The sequence below is a fragment of the Centroberyx affinis genome, unplaced genomic scaffold (assembly GCF_046629955.1).
Source record: "Centroberyx affinis isolate AG114_WGS23_722 - 3 ecotype Tasmania unplaced genomic scaffold, CSIRO-AGI_Caff_v1 ptg002412l_1, whole genome shotgun sequence".
In the NCBI taxonomy this organism is placed as follows: domain Eukaryota; kingdom Metazoa; phylum Chordata; class Actinopteri; order Beryciformes; family Berycidae; genus Centroberyx; species Centroberyx affinis.
The window spans coordinates 101,935-122,447 of NW_027280660.1; the positions used below are offsets into that span (position 1 = coordinate 101,935).

Sequence of the window (20,513 nt, forward strand, 5' to 3'; positions counted from 1 at the left end):
GTGTGTGTGTGTCTATGTGTGTGTGTCATGCATGTCAAATGCTGTTTAGGCTAAGTGGTTCAGCATACTGTTTTGTGTCTGTCTGTGTCACTGATGTCAAACACTGTTCAAGCACGTTTTTGATAATGTGTGTCTTCGTGTATGTCATGCATGTAAAATACTGTGTAAGCGGTGCACCACTGTGTTTTTTGGGGCGTGTGTGTTTGTGTGTCTGCGGTTTTTTTTTCTGCTTCTGTGTCAGTGTCTGTGTGTTCTTGTGTGTGTACTCTGCTCCTGTTTTCTCACGCTCCGTCGTACCCGTGTAGTGTTTACACATGAGTAATTGAATGTCGTCAGACGTCACAGAGCCCTGCACTTTGATTAGTCTCTGGGTGTGGCAACGCTGATGTTAATCTTTACCACTGTCCTACTGTCTCTGTTAACAGACGGTTACACCACCATCAGTATCACAGTGTCGTAAAATGCAAAAGGTTCCTTATGAAGTTATAAAAGTTTTCATTTGTAGTTGTAAAGTTGTACAACTTTGCTTTGTAGCTGTAACGTTAAAATGTGCACGGCTCCTTGTGTACTAAAAATGTTAAGTGGTACAAGTGGTCTTTTTGTAGAGGCAAAGGTGTAAAAGTTTTCTTTTGTAAGAGAAGATGAACCTTATTGGTCACTGAGGGGAAATTGGGTTGGTACAGCAGCAAAGATAGGGCATCTTTATAACGGCAATTATGTTTCTCAAAGATAGTTGTACAAGTTTCTTTCTGAAGTTGTTTTATGTGCGTCATGTGTTTTTGCAGGAACCCAAATTTGATCTTCTTTCTAGGGACAAACGCTCATTGATGCTCAACACTACCCTTGTCATATCCTAACCCAATAGAAAAAAGGCTTGTGACCATAAATCGAGGGAAAAAAGCAGAGAACCGTTTAATCGCCCGATAGGCTTGCATTAACGACTCTGAATGAAATGTAAAAACTTGGAATTTATTCACAAATTAAATCGAATATCAAAGTAACACTAATAAACAGAATATTGTTTGCTGCATGTCAGGGGCTTTGTCATGCCAGGGGCTTCATGCTGCTGGATGATACTGGATAGCTTGGTTTACACACACGTGCACACACACACACACACACACACATATACAGTAAACTACGGTAAGGGTTCAGAAAGGCTTTCATTAATCTTGACTATTTATTTCCCATTCGATTTTCTTGTTGAGCATTTCCCAATCTGAATTACTTTGTATAGCGCTCTCCGGACTGCATTAGCATTAGCCCATCCTCATCTGTAATTTCAGTCAGTCATCCGGACGGTAAAATAATTTACTGGGGCACCGTTGTATTCCAAAAACCCGCCACACAACTTCACCCAAACACTCAAACTCTTTCCAAGTGGCTCTATATGTTTAAAGGCTGACACAGCAGCTCCTGAACACTTTCCACTATTTTCTCTATTTTTCTTGGCACCAAGTTATGCTTAAATGCTCCTGGTGTTGCACTTTGCTGCTGCAACGATCTATTTTCCCCACAGGGCTCATCAATAGTCTAATCTAAAGAGTGATGCTGCTCTACTCCGCCCTTGGTTATATGGCTCTTGTAATCCAGATGGCGCGTGCACAGATCGGTATTGAAAGACCAGATGACGATCCTGACAGGATTAAAATTATCCCAGGACGTCAGAGTTAACTCAAAATACATTAGTCGGAATTATACTGAGGTAGCCAGAGAAAGTCAGTGACATGTTTGTTCCAGACAGGATAAAATTCCTTTGGTCCTGAGGTAAAAATTACCAATCAGCTTCCCCTGGTACGACTAATTACATCCGCATTTGTGTGTACTTGGAAGGGTAAAATAAATAGGATTAATACCTAGTGAAATTGGCCAACCAAGTAGCCCACTATAGCACACACAAACGATGGCAACGCCAACTTAGTCTAATATTGCTGCGTCTGTAGGCTACAGTCAATCTTTTGAAATAGTGTTGTTTAGATTTATCAGCAGTTTCATTTTAGGACAGAGGTGATTTACATATGGCCAACAATGGTGTGCTAGACTTGTTAACTTACCAGTAATGTTATGTGAAACAGACTGACATTAAACAGGTTAGCAGCATCTATTTTAACAAGCTAGATGGCACTCAGTAGAGCTCAGCTCATACCTCCGCCGACACAATCCAATCGTGAAAATATGCCAGTTCCACATGTCGGATTTTCACCAAAAGTTAATAATTTCTTCCATGCCACATTACCAACTTATTTCAGGAGATGCACACATTTTCATGACTGGACCTGAAATAGGAGATCTGCCTGTTCAAATTCTAGCCACTTTTAAGCATTTTAGTAGATTATGGCAACACTGCATGGCCAAGCTTTATCTGTCCAGTTTCCATCGGGGCTGCACTTCTACCACTGGACCAAGTTTTGGAAAAATTGGCAGAGCGGTTATGTCTAAACAGGAAATGAGCTCTCCAGTGCCCCAATGTTGTTTTGATTATGCCAATATGTCTGCTGATAGGCACAGAAGGTTTGATGGTGTTATGTGAATCCGTTCGGAAGTTATATGTTTTTTTATGAGGAAAACCACACCCACTGCCATGCCCCTTTGGCCTATCATTACAAAATGAATCAGTTCTTCCATCCAGAGCAGAGCAGCACCACTAGATGATAATGTTAATTTGATAATCATGTTTTCCTACTGACAACGTTCATTTACAATATCTAAGACGTACTGTACATACCTTCACTTAGTGTGGAGCCTCCATGAAAATAGTGAGACAGGTGCCATAATAAAAGGGAATTCCACTATTTATTTTGAAAACCAGATGGCCCACACCACCATTGGCAGCCATATTCACCAATAACCAGTTGTTTGTGAAACCTCCTATCGGTCCTGATTAATCGGCCACACCGATAAATCTGTGTGTGACACTAACAATAACTTGTGACACAGTTGGGTTCCTGACCAGTAGTTGAAGTCGCCAGGGCTTAATCTATTGTCAACATTTACATGCGATTGTTTAAATATTTCACTTTGCCAGTTTCTATTGAGTTCCAGGTCCTGTTTACAATTGTTTTGAAACTGGTTTTAGGCTTGGGTCAGGAGACCTGCTTCCCACATTGAAGTGTTATCCAACTGTGGTGTTGTGCTGAGGCTGTGATGCACAAAAACATGAAGAGAAAGACTGTGTCTACCTCATTATCTGGACTGAATGCTTTCTCACATGAGGGGGTGCGATCACACCTACAGTTGGTTTTCTTTGGTCTGAACCATAGTGTAAAAGTTTAGTTTGTTGCATGTTTTGTATTTGGTTTGCTTAGGTTCATGCTGCCGAAAGGGAACCAGGGCTTGCAAACAAAAGTAACATGGACTCACAAGTAGCTCATTTACTGGATAGATTTGGTAACCTGTCATCCTGCCAGATTACAGATTTTGGCAGTTAAGAACATAGGAAGAAATAGCTGAATATGAGCATCAGTCCAGACTGTGGTTTGTTTTTCCTCGGTTCATTTTGGTTGGTTGGTTTGCATTACGCATCACAGTTTTCTTGGAAGTGGAGCCAGACTTGCATTTTCACCCGTCATTGTGCGGTTATTTTGTCCCGCCCGAGTTCAGATGGCACAGAGAGATAAGATGATACACACGTGATCACACACACACACACACACACTAGGGATGGGGCGATATATTGAAATTCAATATAGTACTTATCGTGGGACAGAAAAATTTATCATGATATTAGTTCCATTTTATTCTTCTGCAGTAATCACAAATGAGACGACTTGACCATCACGATTTCACAAGCTCTCCATCCAAATTATATTATTTGCACTTTGTAACAACATTTTTAAATTGTTGTTTACATTCTAGCAAGCCAATGGCATCGCTAGAAAGATTTGTGGCTCAGAAATAAACATAATTCTGCACAGTCAGACTTTGTTGTCATTGAACGTTTATTTATTAGGCTACATCGTATCATGGTTGTATCATGAACCCCATATCGCATATCGTGAAATAAGCATGTCGTCCCATCCCTAACACACACACACACACACACACACACACAAACACAAGCCTACTTTCAAACTTCGTCTGCGTGTTGCGGTAGAGACTGTCCTCGCACAGTTGGAGGAAACACAGACACACTGTGACAATTCGGAATGACCTGGTCAGTGTTTTCCATCCAGTGTGGTAAAACATGTCACTGTGCATGTGTCTCTTTCTCACTTCTTGTGCCCCGTCAGTGTCCCGCGGTGATGATCTCCTCCCTCCTCTCCTCCTGCTAGTCATCACCTCATTCTGTGTTATGCAATATCTTCCTCTTTGTGTGTGTGTGTGTGTGTGTGTGTGTGTGTGTGTGTGTGTGTGTGTGTGTGTGTGTGTGTGTGTGTGTGTGTGTGTGTGTGTGTGTGTGTGTGTGTGTGTGTGTGTGTGTGTGTGTGTGTGTGTGTGTGTGTGTGTGTGTGTGTGTGTGTGTGTGTGTGTGTGTGTGTGTGTGTGTGTGTGTGTGTGTCTGCGCAACATCTTACCTTTGCCCATACTCTTTTCAAAGTGTGTGTAGAAGCATTTAACCCGGATGATGGAGTGGATGTGTCTCTGTCTTTCTGTGCGTGTGTGTTTCTGGTTTTCTCTGGTCATGTGCATGCGTATGTGTGTGTGTGTGTAAAGCATAACAATATTATCCGCTTTACATCTGGCATTAACATGCGTCTTGTGTCCAGATTGTGTCAAGATATGATTTAACTGTATTACATTATACGCCTGACATTAAAATGCATCTCCAGTATCCATGTTAAAATTGGATTTCTCTTTCCCATCACAAAATGCTGATTTACACAAATGTCATATCTGTTCATAACATTTACATCCTTTAAAACTGACAGTTAATGACTTGTTAATGAATGTCTCACTTCCCCACTCACAACTATTCTGACAATCCATTTTTGACAAGGATGTTACTATCTGAGCAGCCTGCTTCATTTGCATGCACTTCCTGGTTGGATGCTTGTGCTTAACTTTATTTTCATTTACGTAGTTATATGTGGATTGGAGACGCATTGCATTTACACTTTGTTGTTAATCTGACCTATTGCAGCTTCATGTGTAAAGGGGTTTTTTACATGTCTTCCCTCCAGTGTGTGCGGAGGCGTTCAACCCAGACGACGACGAGGAAGACACGGAGCCCAGAGTGGTTCACCCCAAAACAGACGAACAGCGCTGCAGACTGCAGGAGGCCTGCCGAGACATCCTACTCTTCAAAACGCTAGATCAGGTAAATGATATACACAAACACACACACACACTACGCCATTAGGATGGAATGGGGGAGCAGGCAAAGGGAGAATATCTCCATAGGGATCAATAAAGTATCACATTATCATTATTATCATCTTACAGACACACACGCTAGCCAAAACGCTAGCCCACGTACGTATAACACACAAACACAAATGAGACATCCTGGTCTTCAAACTAGATCAGGTAATCACACACACACACACACACACACACACACACACACACACACACACACACACAGAGTCACTGATAAGCATGTATACACTATTCTGAGACGACATGCTGTTCAAAACACTAGATGAGTTATAACACACACACAGACACAGTAACACAAAGACACACAGAAACACACACATTCATATAGATCCTGATGACATCCTGATGTTAATAAATAATGTACACACACGCATAAACAAACAAGAACACACACGCACACAGTCCTACAGTAGTACTTAGACAAACCGCTGTGCAAAACAGCAGACCAGGTAAATACACACACACACACACGGTAACACAGACACAGTAATACACAGTCACAGCACTGAGACATTCTGCTGTGCAAAACATTTGACTAGATAAATTCCTTTCTATTACAATATCACATTGTGCTTGCTATTTATTAACCCTTTTGTATAGCAGCACTGTTCTCCCCTCAGGAAACTAAGTGAGGTCAGATGTTAAGGTTTGCATGAAAAACATTTAACAAAGGATGGAAATACTTTTGACTGTAGAGAAATGATTGATTTCCAGAGACACAAAAAAATACTTCTGCAACTTCTTTGTACATAGGGGAATGCACTGATTCAATTTCTGCACAGGTTAACATGCTTGTCTTTTTGCCCAGAAACCTGGAGGCACAGTAGCCTATAGCAGGCTGTTTATGTGTTTGTTTTTTGTCGGCCGGAGCCCTGCTATATTTAGGCATATAGAGACTTGTCTAGCCCGTTTCCAAAGTCCAAAAAACCTTATTTCTGTGTTTTGTCAGTAATGTTGATTTATCCAAGCTTGTTTTGGCTGACTAGATGCTCTAAAACTTTATTTGATATTTTTAAAAACTATTTCTGTTCTCATTGTGAACAATAATGATAAATATAAGGCATTATGACCGACTCACATCCTCGGGACATTATTTTCCCCAATGCCCAATCCCAATGTCAGATAATATCATAATATGAAATAAAAATATTCCTCTCATGTTCTCTATCACCCAATTTTCCCACTGGGATCGTTAAATTTCAACTTATTTCCCCCCAGGAACAGTTAAACATATATAAACATCCGCCGATATATATAAACATATATATACATTTTCCACTCTAGCTCCCTCTTTCTCCTCCTCATTCGTGTCTCTCGCTCTCCCTCCCTTCCCCGGTGCAGGAGCAATTCTCGGAGGTGCTGGATGCCATGTTTGAGTTGCTGGTTCAACCCCAGGAGCACGTCATCGACCAGGGAGACGACGGAGACAACTTCTACGTCATAGAGAGGTAGGGGTCACATCAGTCTGCCTGTATCTATGTATGTATGTTGGGCCATTGAAGCTGGGTCACTTTGTATATGCAAATACTTAAATAGTTTGTTTTAGCTAGCTTAGGTGCCAAAATGGGTGGAGTTTACCATGTTGGACAGAACAGAATGAGTGCCAAAAAGTTCAGACGGTCACAATATGACACAATCTGAATTATGAGACAGTAAACACAGCTGATCCAGTGCTGTAGAGGCAGGTTAAAACAAAAAACTACGTGACCCAGGTCCAGGATGTTTGTGTTTGTGTGCGTGTTTGTATGTTTTTGTTAATGTATGTTTTTGTTAGTGTGTGTTTGTTTGTGTGCAAGCAGATATAATTATAGTGATGAAGACTTGAAGATTTAGAATATTGCGGCCACTTTGCTGGTCTTTACAAGACTTTACAAAACATTTTAGGGTTACAGTTTGTGGTAAATGTTAGGGTTAGAATTGTATTTATGTTGCTGCGTTCTGTCTGTGTAACAGGGATTTGTGTGTGTGTGTGTGTATAGTCCGTTTGAAGGCCATGTAAGTCATTTTCCTCCCATATTGCTGACGTGTACCCATATCATACTGCCCCCTGGCCTGTACTGTTTACACTGGCCTTTACAGGTTTTCAAAGACTTGGTTGGGATCCAGTGATAGGTGGCAGGATCATTTAAAATGGTTCTCCTAACCATTCTTGGGGTAAAAGGTGATGGTTTTTGACTGGAAATTAATTGTCAAGCTACCAGTTGCTGTTACTCACTTACATTACTTTATCAGCCCAAATGATTTCTAACATAGAGAGGACTTCCAGATGGCAGTTATTTACCTGTCTGTTACCACAGAGTAAACAGACTTACCAGTATTTGTTAGTACAGCTCTCAGCCCAGTTCAGCCGAGAGGAGCCCCATTCCGCTCCACTTGTAGAGTGTTATCTCTCCATCTGCATACACCCTTTGTAACGCAGCATGTTCCCTGTACATGAGACATGCAATGACCTTTGAGAGCAGCCCGCCTGCCCAGGCCTATACTGTCCTGGGGTTTTCCCTGGCCTGTAAAGAGGCGGAGGTGGTGGCTAATGTCACCAGCAGGGTGGAGTTTTAGCATGGACTCACACAGAGGTGCAGGGCTAAACTGGGCGGGGGGGGGGGGGGGGGGGGGAAGAAAAACAGGAAAAAGAAATGCGTTCAGTTTCGTCCCGTTCCAGTTCTCTTCCTGTATCTTGCATTTGCATACACACACTGCAACACAGCTTCTTCCCAGCTTTTTCTGCCGCTCATTGATTCCCATCCAAGCTATGTACTTGTGAACCAAATCTATGCATCTGCTCCACATTTTTTTTAGCTTGCCGTAATGTTAGCCATATCGACTTTTACATATCTGGCTCTCTCTGCTGTCAGGCGACTGTAAAATGGTACAAATTGATGACTTTGTAATGCAGGCATATAAAGGGAGACTGAAAACATTATGAGTGAGTTAACTGCGCCCTACAAGCACCCAGCTGGCCCGTGTGTCTCTGTGTGATATATAGCACCCTGCACAAGGAAACCTAAATAAGTAAGACACTCCCTTTGAAGCCTTGAGTAAGGAACAAGTCATTGTAAATCATTCAGAGAGCCGCAGCGAAGAAGAGTAAAACAAAATATTGTGAAAAAGATAGTTCTGGTCCTCAGTTCTGATTGGCTGAGACATGTTTGAAGCTGTAAAATAACCACACAGCAATCATAATAATTGACGCTGTAAAATAACCGCACAACATTTAATTTAAATATGAGTTGATTGCAGTACTTACATTTCGCTTAGCAAACACATAAGTACTTATCTTAATTAAAGTACTCAAGTACTGATCGAGAACTAAATGTCTTGGCTGAAGATAAACGTTTAATCATTATCTAATTAATTATTGATTAAGAATGAAAGATTTATTGAGCATTTGTTTTTTTTGTTTTTTTTTCTGTTGCTGTTTTATAATATCAATAAACCACTCCATTCAGTGCTTTACAGTTATTGTATAACAGCTACGACAGTTTTATTTGCTCACATCGTGCCTAACAACGCTTCACAGCTGTTCTAAAAATCACTGTAAGGCATGGACTCCCATGACTTACCTCTTAATTATATTTGGTGATATCGGGGTGCATGTTATATCTTGGGTGGTTAAGCAACACTAATGTGTGCTGCCCAAGGGTTGACTCGGCAGAGAAAACCCTGCTTATTAAGCACACATCCACTCAGTGCAGAGTGGAACATTATTTTGTCCACCGGCTGCAGCGGCTGGTTCAGCTCAACAGCCACTTTCTCTCTTTTACCAGCCAACTAGATAAACTTAAATCTTAAATCTTATTTTCGATATAGCTGCATATCACAATATGGCTTATGAATGCAAATTGTTAAATAATGACTATCTCATCACAATATGATTCCACTGAAAGATGATAAACGTTAATATTGATTTATTGCCCAGCCCTAATCTCAAGGTGTAAAAATGTCCTCCCCTTCTTCTACATCTGTCCCTGAAGTGGATTTATGATCCATGAAGGATCACAGCTTTCACCTGGATTCACCTGCTCAGTCTGTTTCACAGAAAGACCGAGCGGCCCTGATATTTTGCACAGCGTGTGTAGATTATGTCGCGCTTGGCTGTGTCCAGTCAGCCGACAACACAAGCGATCATCGTCCTCATCGTCACGGTAATCCAGTCAAACTAAGTTAATACTCCACCAGTGACAAGGGTTTTAGCCCGGCCACGCAGCCAATGGGAGGACAGGCTATCTTACAAAATGACTGGCTAATCCTGCCGAGCAACAACGCTGCATATTACCTTCTCTAGGTTTAATCCTCACACAGAGGGGGAGGGGTATCAGCAAAGTGCCACTCTACTGAAGCATTACTCCCTATTACACATATACCCATACATACACACAGATACTCATTCTCACATTCATTTATCCACGCATATGTATGGCAAAATATCCACTTATCTAGAAATATTCACACAATCGCATACAAACAAGCACACACACACGCACATAATCATTTGCTCACTCAGTCTGCCAAGCTGACACAATGTCCTATCCGGAGGCTACAGATAAACTGTAATTGGATGGTTATTTAATCGAGTCAACAGGCCAATACGCATCACTGATCACCTTTTAACTGTTGCTCCAGGGTGATAGAAAATAAATCACAGAGAAGTCATTCAATGTTGATTTTTTTTTTAATTGTGGTTTTGGATTTAACTCTCTTTTCTCTGCTTTTGCTCCTCATTCTCTCTCCTTCTTCACTGTCCTCTCTCTCTCTCTCTCTCTCTCTCTCTCTCTCTCTCTCTCTCTCTCTCTCCTCTCTCTCTCTCTTCCAGGGGTGTGTATGACATAGTGGTAAAAGGAGTATGCGTGGGTCAGTATGACAATAAGGGCAGCTTCGGGGAGCTGGCACTCATGTACAACACGCCGCGCGCCGCCACCATCGTCGCCACCCAGGAGGGGTCGCTATGGGGACTGGTGAGAACACACACACACACACACACACACACACACACACATAAACCATCTCCAGTAACGCTGTGTGATAGCAAAACCAGATACAAATTAGAATATACTGTCTGTGCTATATTCTGGTAATCATGGCTGTTTTGGAAATAAAATCATTACCCACAGTTTATCATTAATTTCTTCCAAAACATAAAGGATCCAGCCTGTAAAACCGTTTTCATTGTGTCAGCTTCACCTGCTATCCTTTTAAAAATTACAACTGTTCAGATGGTGGATAGTTAAAAGCACAGTATGTAATTTCTGCCGCTAGGGGTCTCTCAATCAGAGATCATGATCATGGCTAGAGTGGCTAGCTAGCTAGTTGGCCGACTTCCTTCCTCACTCTCTGACGGATCATCTGGTGTTTCCCGTGTTTCCTCGGAAGTTAGGGGGTAAAGGGGATATGACGCCATTGACAGGCGACCAAATGAAACGCAATCAATTACCTTGAATAAAATTACGGATTTCTCTGGGTTTGAACATTGTTGGAAACATTTGGGATAATGTAAGTACATAAAAATATAACTTAGGTCTAGTCGTTTTTAGATATTTTAATGCGGAAATGTTACATATTATACCTTTAAGTCTAGAATGATACTCTTTCCCCATAGATTTCCCTATAGATGTTGTATTGTGAGTGAGATCTGCTGCGCTCTCTCCATTATCAAATTCTGTATATTTAGCTGTTTGGTGAGGCGTAATGATAAGAATGGGGGGTCTCCTGGCTATGAATGAAGCTGCTCCTCTGATCACTCACTCTGCAGCAGCTCCTCCCTGTGGCCGCGTGGGGGAAGAGCAGCTCCGATCACACAGCATGAATGAACCTGCCTTTAGCTGTGAAGCAGGGGTGGAAAGACCTCGGTAAAGTTGTAGATGGAGCTTCACCACGGGTTAAAACGACTGAATGATCTGTAGATTTGGGAAGTAAATTTAATGTTGTAAGTCACTCTGGGTAAGCAGCATTAGTTTAATGCATTAAGCGTGAAAAGGAATAACAAACTGTCTGATCTGTCTGATCTGTCTTCACCGCTTTATTAAATAACATGCCTCTTGAGGAAAATTGGATTGTTTGATCGCTGCTTTGTAGCTAGAAAGGCCAACTCTCCCACTGTATTTACAACATAAAGAAGCATCTTCTAGACTCACTGTTGATTCTCTTTGCTTTGAATATATATTTTTAGATTTGTGAAGAGATGACAAATGCGTTCTCAGATTTTGCAAATGATTCTGTCCATCACCGGTTTCTCCTTAATGTTAAAATCTGGATGACTAAGCCCGAGATTTCTTTGCTTTCCTTTGTTTAGGAGCAACTGGTTTTCTCTGCAGTGTGTTTTCATGTACAGTGTAAATAAAACTCTTTTTGTTTCTCTTGTGTGTGTGTGTGTGTGTGTGTGTGTGTGTGTGTGTGTGTGTGTGTGCGCGCTCCAGGATCGCGCCACGTTCCGTAGACTCATTGTGAAGCTCAATGCCAAGAAGAGGAGGATGTATGAGTCCTTCATCGAGTCTGTGCCCCTACTCAAATCACTGGAGGTGAGGAGGAGACGAGGGGAGAGAGGGAGGGAGGGAGGGAGGGAGGGAGGGAGGGGAGGAGAAAGGATGGATGGGAGGAGATGGGGTTTGTGCCTTTTAAACTCATTTGGTTGTAGCCTGCTTTTTCAAACAAACATTTCTCTCTCTCACTGCCTTTCTCTCTTACTCACGCTCTGCCCATCTCTCCTGTCGTCTCTCTCTTTCTCTTGCTACTTCTTCACTCTCCCCTCTCTCTCTCTCTCTCTCTCTTGTTCTCCCTCCCTCTCTTTCTCTGGCTTTCTCTTTCCCTCCAGGTATCAGAGAGGATGAAGATAGTGGATGTATTAGGAATGAAGCAGTTCTTAGATGGTGAGCGCATCATCATGCAGGTAAGACGTGAAAAAAGTCCTTGTTTTTTCTCGTATAGTTCAAAAGTTAGAGCATTGCACTGACATCTCCAGGGTTGGTATCAATTCCCACTGGGGCCACCCGTGCTGAAAATGGTACCGGATAGAAACCCTCCACCAAATGGCACATGTCATGTTAAAACATCAATAGGTGATGCCTCAGGTCTTTGTAATTTGTCTCTGGTCTTGTGGAGATAGCTAGGAATTATTTTGTGAAGTATTTTATTGACTTTAATGTGACTTTAATGGGATTAGGGACATGCACATGTCTATTGGTACAAAGTAATTCTCCATTCAGGCATGAAATTGATGCTGGAACTGACAGCATGTTCATGTCCCAGACTGGAGAAAGATCAAAAGGTCAACAGCCAGTTTTGCTCTCTTACCAGTCAATTTGATTTAATTGCAGTGACAGAACTAAGAAGTTTTGGTTGTTAAGTCGCCAACGTGGCTAGTAGAAAAGACACAGAAAATCTACCACCATTTGGCTGGTTTTAACTCGTCTGCTCTCCTCCACAGGGAGACAAGGCCGACTGCTTCTACATCGTAGAATCTGGAGAGGTCAAGATCATGATGAAGAGTAAAGTAAGTGACTCCTCCTCCTCCTCCTCCTCCTTTCCTCCACCCATTCCTCTTTCACAACTCTGCATTTAATTTTAGGATTTTAGTGTAATGATTAATTTGTTTCATCACATATCCCTCTGCGACTCATATAGATGGATGGAATTACACCTCCAGTTCTACTCTTTCACGTTTCTCCAACAATCGCTTCTCCACTTAGTTGAACAAAATTAGATATTTTTTATGGCCAAATCACCTTATTGAAAGGAAGGAGGAGGCTGATGAAGTTCTAAGAAAATGTTCTTATTGGTACTGAAATTCTGCACCAATATAGAGTAGCTGAATTGATTCTTCCTAGCTTTTTCTAATTCAGTCACCTTGTATGTGAGATGTGACTTGGCGACAGTTTTGTTTTTCTGGTGCAAGTCACCTTATTTCACATGGTTGGTTTTTCCCAGGTGTAACTTAATATTTATGAAGATTTTGGTTCCTTTGTCAGTCAAAATAATTTGTGTACTTAATATATTTTTGGGAAATCCACCAAACTGGATCCAAAAAATTATTTTTTACAGTGCCGGCTTCTTTTTCTCTTTGTTTACAGTGGAAAGGTTGAATTTAATGTTCTCAGTGTGCCAGGTAGTGACTGTACAAAACATTGAAACACTCACAACCCACACTGAGCACTAAAAACCACCAGACTTCAAAAGTGTATCCAGTTTTCGCCTAGCAACAGCGGGAATGACAATTTTTGCTGGGAGCTAAAAAAAACAAACAAACAAAAAAACAAGCGCTCAATGGTTTCTAACCTTTATTCCTCTCCTCTCCTCTCCTCTCCTCCTCTCTTCCTCTCTTTCTCTCTCTCCCTCCCCCCCCCTCCCCCTCCAGACGAAGGCGGACCATGCAGACAATGCGGAGGTGGAGATAACGCGCTGTAGCAGGGGTCAGTACTTTGGGGAGCTGGCCCTGGTCACCAACAAGCCCCGAGCCGCCTCAGCCTACGCAGTGGGCGACATCAAGTGTTTGGGTAAGAAGGAATACACACAGACACACTCACTCACTTTGTCAGCACCGATGCTACTTGCAAGCTAACGGATAATGAATGTTGGATGTATAGATGAAATACTGTCGCTCCTACGTGAGATTTCCACCACTAGGGCAACTTTACTTTTTTCTAAAAATGTATATATTGCATTTTGGAATGAAATCCCTCATATGAACAGAGGCATGTATCGTAGCCTACTGTCTTATCTTTTGTCTTGTACTTTCTGCACCAGTGTCTCAGACTCATGAATTGAACATTGATTGTCCTTGGTAACTTATGTATTTCTGATTCTTAAGAACCACACAGACAAAAACAGTAAAGATGCAAACAGATTCTTTTACAAGATCTGTTAAAGGAAACAGAAAACACTTGTTTCTCCACTCTTCTGACACATCATGTGAAGGCCACTCATAACCACGGGTGTGTTGTTTTTTGTTGTTTTGTTTTTTTTGTTGTTCAGTTTTGGGCACAACACAATTCATTACTAATGAAAGATAACATCTTCCCTGCTGCTTTTCCTCATCACATCCCTGCATAACTAAACACTTTCCTTTGCTGTGTGTACATGAACCTGGCGTCCAAAGAAAGGCACTATATTTCTTTCTTTTTTATTTTAAGAATGTAATAATGAAAATGCCACAAGGTTTACATGGAAGATAAATACAAAACATACAAAACAAAAAAACAGAACATATAATTAGAGATGCACCGATCGATCGGCCGGTGACCGGAATCGGCCGGTTTTCAGCTGATCGGCCATGACCGGTGACCGGCCGATCAGTCTCATATATCCGATTCTGTGCCGGTCAAATTTAAGACAACGGTAAAAACTCCGCTGTAATTAAGCAATATTACATGAGAGGGTGCCAGTAATGACGGTAAAGCACACCCTCGAGTGTAATATTGCGATTATACAACAGTTACCAACAAAATAAAAGATATAAACAAAATGTATTCATGTTGTGGGGCATATTGCTAGTGTTATCTCCGTTTCCCTGGAAATACATGGGGTCTGACTAATAACTGGAAAACAATCAGTCACGTCAGTAGACTCCTATGTAATGGAACCTAGTTTACTACTCCAGCAAGTAGGCGGAGCCTTAGTAACGACCTAGCAACAGAGACGATTTCTAGTCCCTGTTGAGTCAGCCAGCCAACTGGAGCTAATGCTTTCTAGAGATCGCGGGATTTCCCAAACTGAATAAATACCGCACATATAAACACAAAACTGCCTTGCTAGCTCAATCTTGTTGTAAGTAAGATATCTGCTGAAAAAAATAATTTTTCCATGGACAGATTTAGCTACTATGTCCGCGAACTTCACATGTATTTTTAAGCTAGTAGCGCCGTGTCACCGACTCACCGGCACAGCTGATGGAGGATGCAGAGCGTCTGGTAACATCAAGGCTGAACAGAGTTAACGTAGCGTTATATTTAAATATATTGTATGATAATATGGCGGAGTAATATTTAGTGATGAGCACGGCTAGGTGTGCTGTCATGCTGATTTGAGCACGTTCTAAATGTCTAGTTGACCAATCAGATCGCTAGGTTGGAACTACCTGTTGTATAATAGTCCATAATAGTAATAGTCCGTGTGTTGTTATATATTTTATTTGTTCAAAAAAGCTCTGTGCAGTAACCTGGAGCACTTTTTTATTTTGAGATTTGTTTGAGTGAGAGTGAGAGAAGGTCCTGTAACCTGGTGCAGTTTTGGAGAAAATGTAAGTTATTAATAGTCAATGTTTTATTATGAACATAAAATTGAATTTTAATTTTCCATTAAAGAAAAGTTACAAAAATGTTTGTGTGTGCTGTCAATTATAGTTCTTAGAAAGAAAATCGGAATCGGCCAAAATCGGAATCGGCAGGTCAGACTTTTAAAAAATCGGAAATCGGAATCGGCCAAGAAAATTGCAATCGGTGCATCTCTACATATAATACAAATGTAGCAAAGAAAGATAGTAAGGGAAATTGGGGGAAAAAATTTAAAGTAGTGGTTAGAGCCAGTATTGAACACAGCCATCAATCGGTACAATACGAGATACAGAAAAAGTTAAGTAAATCCCTTGTAAAAAAAAAAAAAAAAAAGTTAAAGATAGGTTAAAATACAGCGAGTTAATGAGCGTTATTTAAACTGCTCAGTCCCCACACCTTCTGTATGGTACGCTGCCAGTAATTGAACTGTCAAAACCGCTGACGTATTTCGTGGCGTTTCAGTTTTGAATAATTCCCCATTTGTGTCTGGGCTCTTTGTCTCATCTGTCATCGCTCTGTATTTTGGTTGAAGGCCGTTGGGTAATTATTTGGCTTTTAAAGTGGGTGCACTAATTCTGGCTTTACACTAGACGAGCAGCTCTTCACTTTTGGTAATGCACACAGGATTTTCAAACAGCTGGTCGTGTTTCTCTCTCCACCCTCTCCTCTCTCTCTCTCTCTCTCTCCTGTCCTCTGTAGTGAAATCTGTTCAAAGCTTTATCTCATTGCCCTAATTGCACAGCTTTTTTGCATTACTAGACGTTCCCATTTTGTGATAATCCACTGCTCCCCCTTTTCTGCTCTTCAGTGTTAGACATGCACACAGTCTGAGTGTCCGTCTACCTGCTCACCTCTCTCTGTTATTCTATTCAAGGTGCTCTATTGCAGTGATTCTCAACCTTTCTCATATCAAGGACCCCTAATTTAGTCCACATTAGGGCCACGGCCCCCATTTGATGAGATTTTGTCTCTCGGACTCATATCTGACAATATTTTTATTGTTAGATATGATTTTGTCCAGAATTCCAGGCCTATCTTTATTGTAGGTAGAGAGATAACAGTGAAACCATGATCAAAATAGTCATTCTTCTACATTCTCTAATTGTGTTAACTCATTGTAAATTAAATAATGGTGAAGTTTAAAAACGCATCGATTTGCTGGGGACCCCTTGGAACCCCCTCAAGGACCCCTGGTGGTCCCCGGACCCCACGTTGAGAACCACTGCTCTATTGGCATGAAATACAAAAGTACTTATTCGACAAATTGAAATGACAGTAATCAAACTTGACCACATGACAGTGACAATCAGTAAATACACAATTGATATGTCGTCAAATTAGTAAATAAACAATTATCAGTCAACCAATTTATCTAAATACATAGGTTTTGCATTCCCAAACAATGTTGGTTGCACATTTTTCTTTTTCTTTTTCACATAGTCAGTGGTTCTCGTGTCTGAGACTATGACAGGCTAAGATGTTTTTCTGTGTACTTGTTTGTATTGTGTTGCAACAGCAAAACTCCCACTTATTGAACAGCTGCTTGGCTTTTGCAGAGAAACGTCTCACTCTCCATACTGTAGCAAAACACAGTTATCTTCTGTAGTATCATCGCTCTCTCTTTTCCTCTCTTTCCCTTTCTGCTACAACAGATATACAGGGTTTTGAGCGCCCCCTAGGGTCCTGTAAGGAAATTAAGAGGAGGAATATCTATCTGTTAGTAACATCTCTCTCTCTCTCTCTTTCTCTCTCCCCCACACTCTCACTCTCTCTCTCTGTGTCTCTCTCCCCCCACTCTCTCCCTCTCTCTTTCTCTCTCCCCCACACTCTCACTCTCTCTCTCTGTGTCTCTCTCCCCCCACTCTCTCCCTCTCTCTTTCTCTCTCCCCCACACTCTCACTCTCTCTCTCTGTCTCTCTCCCCCCACTCTCTCCCTCTCTCTTTCTCTCTCCCCCACACTCTCACTCTCTCTCTTTCTCTGTCTGTCTCTCTCTCCCCCCACTCTCTCCCTCTCTTTCTCTCTCCCCCACACTCACTCTCTCTTTCTGTCTCTTTCTCTCCCCCCCCACTCTCCCTCTCTTTCTCTCCCCCACACTCACTCTCTTTCTCTCTCCCTCTCTCTTTCTCTCTCCCCCACACTCTCACTCTCTCTCTCTGTCTCTCTCTCTCTCTCCCCCACTCTCACTCTCTCTTTCTCTGTCTCTCTCTCCCCCCCCCCACTCTCTCCCTCTCTCTCTTTCTCTCTCCCCCACACTCTCTCTCTCTCTCTCTTTCTCTGTCTCTCTCTCTCTCTGTCTCTCTCTCTCTCCCTCTCTCTCTCTCTCTCTCTCTCACAGTAATAGACGTGCAGGCGTTTGAGCGCCTCCTGGGCTCCTGTAAGGAGATCATGAAGAGGAACATCGCCCACTATGAGGAGCAGCTGGTGGCCCTGTTCGGCTCCAGCATGGACCTGAGAGACTGAGCCTCCCACACCGCCCTCCGTGCCTTCTACACACACACACACACACACACACACACACACACACACAGAGACACACAGACATATGTGCACACACTCAGAAGATCATGCAGTGATTAAACAGACTCATAATAAGCTTTACACAGATCATGCAAACAAACAAAAAATATACTTACGCACCCACATAAACACACACAGGGTATGTATACACACACATACACACACACACTTAATTTAGACATCACACACACACACTTAGACATGTACATCGACACCTACGTAGGCACTGAGAGACGCCCACTGAACTTAGCCTGCTCACCCTCGTGCACATACTAGCTCAACACACTCCTTGATAAGCTCACCTTGTAGGTGCACACACACACACACACACACACACACACACACACACAGACAGACAGACACAGACACGCCACACACCCCGTTGCTTGAGCCAGCTTCAACCTCTCAGTATGAATGTCTTTGCTGCAATGACCGTAATACAGGTATGGCAGTGCAAGGACATGCAATCATACACACAAATACACACACACACACACACACACACAATATACACACCATATACACACCATATACACACCAAAAACACATCAACATGATTCATATGTGCAGGCTTTGCATCCACATAAGCACTTAAACAACACAAAGTTGTTCCAACAAGCCTCAGCCAAGGACACATCAACACATGCACGCACACACACACACACACACACACACACACACACACACATATACAGATGCTCAAAAACACACAGGCACCCGCATTTGCAAAAACAGACACATGGTGGGAAAACAGAGAAATGGAAAAAAAAAAAAAAAACTTTAAAAATCACTGAAAAGGAAAAAGAATCGAAAATGCAAAAAAGACAGAAAAGTTTAAAGAAGACAAAGAAGAGAGAAGTTTTAGAAACATTTTATGAAGATAAACAAAAAAAAAAACAAGCTTTGATAAAATATTATTTAAATAAAAAAAGTGTTTCCTCTTTGGGAGGCTGGGGTGCAGACCTTTGTGAGCGCGCTCCATTTCTTCCTCTACTGTCGTTGATTGAGTTGAGTTGAGTTAGTGCTGGTGATTATTGCAGTACCACAGAAGAAGAAGTAAAAACAATAACAACCCTACATTTCTGGGCCATTGTTATTCTGTCATTGACACCACACTTCATTGTATTAATTAATTATTAATGTATTGTTATTATTATCATTATTATATATTCATTTATTATTTTTTTGTTTTACTTTGACCAATTCAGATAAAAAGCACCATCCATCTCAGACAAAATGTAAAACAGAAAAAAAATAACAATAAAAACATTAGTGCTTATTTCTCCTTGATTATTCTTGAATGAGTTGTCCTGGATAAAAAAAGAAAAAAATAAAGCAAACATTTTGTTAAAAAGCTTTGCCTCTTTGTTTAATTTCTACTCAAACTCAGCTGTTTGTTTCAGTGTCCTGTATACACACAAATGTGGTAAAAATGTTATTTTGTGACTGACGGATCATTCAGCCGTGTTCTACGCCTTCAAATATGTGCTGCATGTTTCACATTTTGAGACAGTATAGATAAGGAATGAGCCAATATCTGACAGACAGCACTTTTACTAACTTTTTTACAATATTCCAATCATTAACCTTACTGAAAGCAGTATTGTCCATACTCAAAAGGTTGCCCATCGCAGTACTGTAATACTGCTTTCAGAAAGGTTAATGTTATAGAAACCTTATATCTATACTTTCACCCTTTTTTACCCAATGTTGGCTTCAGTCCCACACTCTGAAAATGTTTTATGAGCCATTTCACTAAACCAAACTATGAATTCACATTTTAAATGTAAAAAATACAGGAGTGTCACTAGGAAAACCAAGTTGTGTTGCCTTAATTTCTGAAAAATTCTTACTTTTTGCAGGTATAAGTTTCCTGTGGCACAAATCTAACAATCTAGCTGCATGTTAGTTTTGTGGCGTGCCAACCTCTGTTGAATACTGTATCTTACATCAAAGATTCTCAACCTTTTTCATATCAAGGACCCTAATTTAATCCACATTAGAGCCACGGACCCCCATTTGATGAGATTTTGTCTGTCAGACCCAAATCTGAGAATATTTTTATTCATATTCTTGATATGATTTTGTCCAGAATCCCCTGACTATCTGTACTGTAGGTAGAGAGATAACAGAAAAATTGTCATTCTTTTACATTCTCTAATTGTGCTAACTTCTTGGAAATGAAATAATGCTGAAGTTTAACAATTCAGCAATTTGCTGGGGACCCCCTGGAATCCCCTCAAGGACCCCTGGTGGTCCCTGGACCCCACGTTGAGAACCACTGTCTTACATGAATGAATGAAAAGGCAGGAATCTGTATTTTTGTGTATTTGTAATAACCCCGCCCATCCACTAGGCGGCAGACAAGCTCACAGACAGTGAGAAGAGCAACAGCCACATTTCCTCCTCCGGTCAGA

At 41.4% G+C, this 20,513-nt stretch overlaps 1 protein-coding gene across 2 annotated transcripts in view; it reads left to right on the plus strand.

Moving 5' to 3' along the window:
* The window catches only part of prkar2aa (protein kinase, cAMP-dependent, regulatory, type II, alpha A), a 56,049-nt gene extending 36,618 nt beyond the window's left edge, over positions 1–19,431 (plus strand). For both annotated transcript variants that reach the window (XM_071533723.1, XM_071533724.1), the window contains exons 4-11: positions 5,121–5,257; positions 6,661–6,767; positions 10,130–10,271; positions 11,730–11,831; positions 12,125–12,199; positions 12,737–12,802; positions 13,664–13,802; positions 17,915–19,431. In XM_071533723.1, coding sequence (XP_071389824.1) covers positions 5,121–5,257; positions 6,661–6,767; positions 10,130–10,271; positions 11,730–11,831; positions 12,125–12,199; positions 12,737–12,802; positions 13,664–13,802; positions 17,915–18,039 — 893 coding nt within the window. In that variant the 3' untranslated portion in view covers positions 18,040–19,431. The remainder of the gene's footprint in view (positions 1–5,120; positions 5,258–6,660; positions 6,768–10,129; positions 10,272–11,729; positions 11,832–12,124; positions 12,200–12,736; positions 12,803–13,663; positions 13,803–17,914) is intronic.
* Positions 19,432–20,513: the final 1,082 nt, after the last annotated feature.